The 8,707-nt window shown below is 47.5% G+C and overlaps 1 protein-coding gene across 1 annotated transcript in view; it reads left to right on the plus strand.

The window, feature by feature from the left end:
- The first annotated feature begins 463 nt into the window (after positions 1-463).
- The window catches only part of LOC105448077 (transmembrane protein 26-like), a 53,878-nt gene continuing 45,634 nt past the window's right edge, over positions 464-8,707 (plus strand). The window contains exons 1-2 of the mRNA XM_011686440.1: positions 464-543; positions 2,766-2,937. Of these exons, the coding sequence (XP_011684742.1) occupies positions 464-543; positions 2,766-2,937 (252 nt within the window). The remainder of the gene's footprint in view (positions 544-2,765; positions 2,938-8,707) is intronic.

Genomic DNA, 8,707 nt, shown 5'->3' on the forward strand with positions numbered 1-8,707 from the left:
CATCATCAAATTAGCCGATAATTTTTGTGAGTAATACGAATTTTCTACTACAGCATTAATATCAGCTTAATAGTTACATTATCAATATTTACAGCAATTTCGAACACTTACAGACGATAAACAGCTCTCGGTTAATAGCTGTTTTTCGATATATCGGTCACTGTAAAAGATACACGTAATTACAAGAACAAGATCACTTAACGTTTTGACAGTACGCTTTTCTTGCCGCTCGATTATGCTTGCCGGAGCCTTTGTTTTCGCAAGAAAGCGTGAGACACCAATTGGTTTGACATAAACATTTATTCAATGGTTAACAAAAGATAGTATTTGATTAACACATATATACTCGTACAATATTTACAAGGCTTACTAACCGAAGGCTAGAGTAGTGCATGTACGGGTAGCGGTGCGGTGCGGTACTTGTCGGTTCGATCGATACGGAGAAGCCAGCAGAAATCGGCGCATGCAGAGATCGCCGGTCGGACGAGAATCGGCGCGGAAGTCGCAGGTCATGCACAGTCGGAGAAGTCGCAAAGCCCTTCGGTGAGTATACGGATTACGGAGTTCGCTGGCGGTGCCAGCGGAGCCCAGGCACAGCTGGACTAAAGGCAGGACAGGTTCCGGCCGACCGGCGACCCGGTCCTGAGAGTGAACGGCGACCCGTTCCACTGGGGCGAGGATGCGTGCTGTCTGTTCGACCGGCGATCCGGTCTGGCGAGTGCGAAGAAGTCAGCGGCTCGACTCTCTCTCCAGGAGTGATGCTTAGGAACGGTCTCGGCAGGAACGTGTTCGGAACAGGATGTCTGTCTATCACTTCGTAGCTCCGGCTTATATATCCCCGCCGATAGGCTTTGGCGTGGGGCACGGAGAGGGGTTCGCTAGTGAGGAGCACGCTCGGAGCGCGTGCTCTTCTAATTAGTCGAAATTGTGGCAAGCGCCAAAAGGCGGATGGTCGGCCCTGATCCTAGTGGCAAGGCGGGGGCGCATCGTCACAACGTATAAATTGAATTTGGATCACCAATAACGATCAAGCGAGTCAATCCACGAAATCAAAAATGATTCTTAGTGAAGGTACAACACGCGCCGATCTATTGTATGCGAACTAATGATTGCGAAAGTATTATGTGATACAATTTTATACAGCGTTCATTGTTTTAGGCTTTCCAATTTTAATTATTAGTAATTGACTTGTGGAAAATTAATCTCACAATTTTTTATCAAAATATTTAGATTTATGAAAAATCTTTACAATATTTTGTGAACAATTTAATTAGCCTGATAAGCCGTTTAATTTTTAAGTTAGTTTCTGTGTGGCCCTGAAAAGAGCCGTTTGGTCTCTTCTTTTATATTAGCCTCTCTCGCCAGGTGATCGGTGGATAGGATTTTTGTTATTCTCTTTAATCCAAGGACTCTATCCGTGAAAAGAAGGCTGTTGTTGCTTACTTCTGGATAGGCTTCCTCCGTCTGCGTTATCTTGGTGTTTTGTAGAGCCTCTCAGAACCGATCGTCTTCTTCCATGCTGCCGCACTCCTCTGCTGACCGTTGGACTGCTTTGCTATTCGGCAAGAAGTATCCGTCGATCCGAAGATCTCCTGGTTGCAGGCAGCTCCTGTACATGGTTGGCCTCGTTCTCGCCGGTGAAGGAAGATCCAGCGGGATGATTTTCCACGGCACCTCTTGATTCCTCGGAGGACTTGGTGGCAGGTCGATCGGGATCAATCTCCAGGGAATCTCTCTAGAAAGCTCCAGGATAAATGGTTACGGAATAATTTGCCGATGTGCAAGTGGTTTGTCTCGGCTCGTTTCGACGGTCTATTTATACCCATCTTGGATGTTTTTCAAACGCGAGAAAATCATCCCTCTATCGGCGTTAATTTAATTAATTTTCAATTAGCTGGATCCGGTATGCCGTGAAAACAATCGCTGATTAACTTCGAATTTAACATAAACTGCTGCAGAAACGGAGTTTGTCGTGTTTCGAAATGGCGCGTCAAAGCGCACCGAAAATGTGGGATCGAACAGACCGCCACAGACAGAATTTAGGTTCTGTTTCTTTATTCATTTATTTAAATGTTTAATTTATTTTAACTGAAGAAAACTCTGTGCAGTCGAAACGTTTTGTGTGTTTTATTTGACATTAAATTTTTATAATATTATGATCTTGTGATTTCATGTCACATCATATCTTGTTCGTTTTTCGACTGATTGTGAGTTAAAATTTCTTATTTGTTTTTCAATCACAAGCTAGTTAATGTAGTTTTAATTTAGGTTTTGTTTGTTCACATTTAAAATATACTCACCCGCAAAAAAACCACTGTCACTAAATTTTAGTTCTTAACATTTTTCAATAGTGATAACTCTATGAAAAATCATTGTATCGAAATGAACCTAATCTCTAATTAAAATTTGAACATTCCCCTTGATAACTAAGAAAATCAAAATTTAGTTCCTAAAAATGCTTTATAAAATGGCGGATGTTGAAGACTGACTTAGAAAAATAGGAAAAAATTTTTCTTTAAACTATTACATTGCTTAGGGAAATTAACTGCCTGGCATAAAAATTTATAAGTTTTCAAGCTCATTGATTTCTTAACAAATCCATATGTCGATCATTTTTCTACAATTTTTTTACAAAGTTATAGTGTTTTAAAGAAAGTGATATTTTTGGATCCATTTTTAATCACTAATGCAACTTGAAACAAATGTAATATTAAAGAGTTTATTAATTATTAACCTAATCATTGTTTTAATTGTTATATTTTCAGGTTTTGTCCATCTGTATTTTTATATATTAGTAGCGTGGTACCTTCAATGTGGTTGATAAATCTGGATATAGTAGAAAAAATAAAATCTTATGAATCATATATCAGTATATCCAAGAATTTTGATTTATCCAATCTGACAGCTAATGAGCATTTACAACATGTGGAAGAAGCTGTACGTATGTGATATTTTAATATTATTCTTTAAATAAAACTTGATAAACATAAGTATATTATTTTTATTTAATATATGTATACGGAGTATTTTGGGAAAGTATTGTGATAAATTAAAAAAAAACTCGCGTAGAAGTAAACTACTAGTGCGCACTAGAAGTAATTTTGCTTACTATCCAGCAATTACTTGATAGATGTACACAGAACGCTTGCTGCGCGGCGGAAGTTGGCATGGCAAGGAGAAAGTGGCTTTTATATTTCCAGATTTATCCACATTTTATTAAAAGTTAATACACATCACTATCACTGGGATGAGTGATATACTAGTGATACTACTGCAAATTTAACCACCTTTTATTTTAAAATTAATGTTTCCCAGGGGACAGGCCCCCTGGGATATATACAAAATAAAGGCGGCTAGGCCGCGCGCCAACTTAAATATTTGGATGGCGGGAGGACAACAAGGCCCCCTCCCGCTCTGGATACTAAATCTAATAAGCCTGAGAGGCGCTACCCTCCGCCTACGCAATCATTATAATTAATAAATACTATAGCGAAGGACAATAGCTCCTCTTCGCTGTGGGCATCAAATCTAAGGTTGGCTGGAGGACGCACCCCCAGCCTTTTCAGTCTCACACATTTCATCATCCCCCCAGCTCGCATGTTAGGAACATGCATATCACAGGTGGGCGCCCCCAGGAATATCACAGAAGCGCTCGTCAGTAGTCCCGGGAACGCGCGCACGGCAGTACAATATATGTAATTAAAATGAACGATGTAGAACGCGCACACGCACACTCGAGTAAAATACAATAGTGTATCTCGGCACTCACACTCGGACAGTCAGGGCCTCACAAACAAGAAAAATAAATAATAAAAGAGAAAAATTAGTAAAAGAAAAAACAAAAGAATAAGTAGCCACGCTAATACAAATATGATTACATCAGTAAAATGAATAAATAAATAAATAGTTAAAACTAGCAAGAAGGGGCCTTGTCCACTAATCACACTAAATACTACATGCTAAAATGGGTATATCACAGATCAACATGGACTAAGGCCGCTCCCTCCTTGTTTGTTTAAAAAGAGGAAGTCAAGACAAAACATATAATAATTTACGCGACATTCACTTTACCGATATCGAGACGTGCATCCTGTCATTCACTCTCTTCGAAGAGTCAGCGTCGCAAACAGCTCGGGGCGGCGTCGCAAGTCCATCCCCAGAGGGACGGGAAAGAGCCCGGTACTGTCGGATGCCGGACATGTGCTCCACGTAGATGTCGCGGGACCAGCCAATGGTATCCAAGGCCACTAGGCGGCGCATCACAGATGCATATGGACTGCCCACCCGTAATAGCCTCGAACATCGCTTCGTTCCTCGGATCCCGAAGCGAAAGCACCCACGACGAAAGCCGTCACGACCACACGATACCCCTTAAGCTAGAGCTCCTTCGCTAAGGGCGAATACTTGGCATTTTTCCTCGCCCTAGCCTCCTCGAAAGCCACCCAACGGTTCTCAAACGGCACCGTCACGTCACATATGACGACACTCTTAGATTGCTCATGCCTAACCACGAGATCAGGCCGTAACTCCCCAAGTTTCCCCCTGCATGCCTTCAACCTGCCGATTGATTTGAACCTCCCCTGGGAGATGGCAAACCTTCCAGAGCCGGTGAAACATCGTGCCTTAACTGTATTGCGGCAGCATGGACGCCGCAGTGACAGAGCACGTGGGGAAGGATCTCTAATACCTTACCGCACGACAGCGTTTGTCTTCCTCCCCCCAACGGCGCGCGCCATTGAGGGGCAGCACGTCGAGACGCACACGATGGATAAAGCGCCAGTCGGCAAAAAGAGTGAAGTTGCCACTACAGACAAAGTGATTGCTCACCCCGCATCGAGACAACACCTCGAAGACCTTCCCCTGATCGGGTTTGTCTAACACACGCTGTGCGTAACAGTTCTGTTACAGTTGAGCGCAACCGATTCACTACCTAGACACGCGCACCAGGCGGAATCTTAACTGCCACGCCTCTGGGACTACGGTATTCCACGATCATTTTCCCCGTCTCAACACATCGCCACTGCAAGGACAACCTCTCGGACTGGCGGAGCGAGGCATTCCTTGCCCCAGACCAAAGGGAAGCCTTCTCTCCCTCCTTTATCCTCTCTTCCAGCGAACCGGAAAGAAAAGATATCCTCGCAACTAAAGAGGTGTCCGATTCTGCGTCCCACCACTCTTTTCAGCGATTCCCACGCCAACTGCCTGACCGCCACGTCGTCAACTGTTAGCATACGGAAGACGTGCGTGACGGACAGGACGTCGGCAAGGTCGGCGAGCGGAAAGAGACCACATCCACACCATCTGAAGGGCATATAGACACCCTCCGCCCCTGCTCGCTGAGGGAGCCTTGAACCAGGATTTCACCGTACGCCGAATGTTAAGATCAGCGGCTTTGAGAGGATCCTTCTAACTCTGGCCCCCTGCAGCAGAAAGTCTAATCGCGGCAGGATGAAAGTGGCGAGTGTTTTTATTATCTGCCACGGAGCAAGTAGGCTTATCGATCGCGTTGAAATCCAAGACGATGTCCCCGACGGCTTTGTAGGGTATCTTGTCAACGGAGGATCCTGTTGGAACATCAAGGTGCATATAACTTTCTTTCAGAAGACGTATCTGTAAGCTCTGGCTTTAAAAGGGCGTCGGCAGGACCCTGCCACCAGGCTCGGCACCGATGTGCAGGATGATACATTTGGCAGGGTTGATCGTAGCCCCACCGATGCAGCTTCCGTCTCCACGGCTCGAAGCAGCCTCCCCATTATCTCCGACGTCTCTGACAACAGTGCGATGTCATTCACATAAGCCAGACATGACCAAACATGCCATGTAGGGCATATACCCGTCGGCAGCAGCACGTACCACGTACTAAGTTGATGGCGAGGTTAAAAATAATCGGTCTTAGCGGACAACCCTGTCTGACCCCCGAGCGAATGGGGATGGGCGCTGTGACGCCGTCGGCGGTTCGCACCCGCGTCGTACAACCATCATACATGAAGTTCCAGATTTTTATAATTCTTCCTGATACCTTCACTCTTTTTAGGGCGCGGCGGATTGTCGCATGCGGGATCGATCTAAACGCGTTGGAAAGATCCAGCCATGCCACGACCGTCCGCCGGCAGGTTCTCCGTGCGTGTGTAAGGACGAAATTGTGCTCATAACACTCTTCGTCCCGTAGGAAGTCCTTCTGCGCCGAACTAAGTCGGTCAAACGGTCGGCCAAGAGCGCGGCAAAGAGCTTGAGGATAGTGTCCTCCAAGGCGAAGGGATGCCAGTTCTGCAACTGCCCGCGATCACCCTTCTTGTACACCAATATGGTGTTAGAGGTCTTCCAAGACGCCGGGACTACTCCGAGTCGAAGGCAGATGTTAAATATCGCCGTGAGGAGATGCGTGGCCCGGATCCACTCTACGGAGGTCACGGTACGTAACGCCATCGGAACTCGGCGGTGAGTTGGTCATCCGCCGGAACCGAAAGTTCACTTCTCGCTCTGTAAAGGGATTCAGAAGCGGAGACTCCTCATCCGCACTCGGAGGGTCAGCGCGCTCGGCTTCCGCGCCAACGCCAGCCAGATTCTCCCCGCCGCTGTACAGTTACTCGAAGTACTCCTGAACGTGCTGCCTAGGCACCTGGCATAGTTCGGCGGGCTCCTAGAGCACCTCTCGCACTGCTTTGCGGCGATTCGCTCTGTATAACGCCTGTAAGCGCTTGGCCTCTTGCGCCCAGTCCCCGCGTCCTTCTCCCAAAGACGCTCCAGGACCAGCCAGTGCTGGCCCCGGCTCACTGGCGCCTTCTCTCCCCGGGTGAACTCCACCCCTCCCTGCGTTCCGTAACCGAACCGGACTGTCTCGGGTGCTGCACCTCCTGCGTCCTCCCCGAAGAACGCCGATACCGAAGGGCGAATTCCTCCAAATCAGCAAACGTCTCGATGTCCCTCGCCCAGGCGATCAGCTCGTCGCGGATAGTCACCCGGTTATGCCTTTGCTGCCTTGTAGCAGGCGCAGGCGTCGGGTGAACTCCCGACAACCAGGCGACCGAGGCGGCGGAGTGTACACAATCGCGTAATCGGCAAGGGCTTGGAGTTGAACGAGGAATCTTGCGATCGGCGTTTCCCTGCTCTTCTCGTTAGGTGCACTCTCCACGACGCATCCTCGTTCCTCTCGCTGCCAGGTGGTAGTGATGGCTGCGTCGCGTCTTGTAGCTGCCGCTGCTCCTGCCCCCGCTCAGGCTCCGGTAGTGTTGGCTTTAATTGACATGGTAGCGGGGGCGTCCTCTTGAAGCCGCCGATCACTGGTAGTGGTGATGTAGCCGACGCGCACGGTGACGCCTCTCCAATGGCTGGAAGAGGTGGGAGGCACGGTGGACAGTGCCTCACCGGTTGGCGGGAGCCAGTGAACATCACTGGAACTCCGCACACTGATATCGTCACAGTGCAGGTCGTTAGTGTTGCCGGTAGCGACGTAGCGAAACTGATGATAGTGTCTCGCGTGGGTCCCCCGTTGAAGTGCCCCCGGTGGTCAGCGGCAAGCTGGGGGGCCTTATGGTTGACTCACTTCTGTCATCACACAGTGATGTCTTTTGCAGCGTTCTGCCCCTCATGATCCACGACGCCGCGTTGCTCGACTTCCGCAGCGGACTGTTCACGACCGGGACGTTGGCCGGCCGGCTCCTTTTCGTGCCCTCCGCCAGGATGGTAGTTGGCGAGGTGGTTTTGTCGGCCGACTGCCTCCTGATATTGACTGCCCGCCCCGCACCGCCAGACGTATTTGACGAACCCTTATCCCCGGACGACAGATTTATTATGTCGGAGGTGGGATGCGGGGGGACGCGTCCCGGTCTGGCCGTATCACTGCTTCTGCTCTTTGCGGCCGACCGCCTGCCTCGTACTGGTGGTGGATTTCGCGGACTTCTTCACTGCTTCCTCCCCACACTTTCTGGGTGCTATGTGCTGTAAAGCTGAGCTCCCCGTCGCCAGTGATGTGTTTGGCGGGGAGCGGGAGGGAGCACGCGCCGAGCTTGCCGCAGCTGATGACCTGTCGGGCAACCGCACGATCTCTTCCGACAACACGCGACATTTAATTGTAGCAACAGCTGTCCTCGGCGGCTTTCCTGTAGCAACGGCTGTCCTGATCCCAGATTTCCGGGTTGCTACTGCTTTTTGTGGTGGCGCGACGCTCTTCGTGGCAGTCTTATCGCGGGCCTGCACTGTGGTTGGTGTGGTGAGCCATCCTCCAGTTGCGCCCGCGGTGACTGCCCTGCTAAAAATGTTCGATTAAAATCGATTAAAACGTAATCCGTTTTAATCAGTTCAATCCGCGTCCGGATTAAAAAGTAATCGGTTTTAATTCTGAACGAATTATAATTGGTTTTAATATTACTTTTGCGGATTATTTCCAATCTGAAATCATTACATTCTAATCTATATCGTTGTCAATCCAAATAAATCCGAATAGCTGTATGGATATATAATCAAGGCTGGGCATATTTCAAATACTTGTATTTGAAATACAGTATTTGAAATACAATTTGTATTTTGTATTTTGTATTTCAGCGGAACACATAAAAGTATTTTGTATTTTGTATTTCAAATACAATTTCAATCTATTTTGTATTTGAAATACTAAAAAAATTATTGATAAAAATTCTTGATAACCATTAAGAGTAACTTAAATTTTTCTCATATGACACTAATTATTTTCGTCAAGTTTCCAGCAATA

This window comes from Wasmannia auropunctata, unplaced genomic scaffold (assembly GCF_000956235.1).
Source record: "Wasmannia auropunctata unplaced genomic scaffold, wasmannia.A_1.0 LD336090.1, whole genome shotgun sequence".
Lineage (NCBI taxonomy): Eukaryota > Metazoa > Arthropoda > Insecta > Hymenoptera > Formicidae > Wasmannia > Wasmannia auropunctata.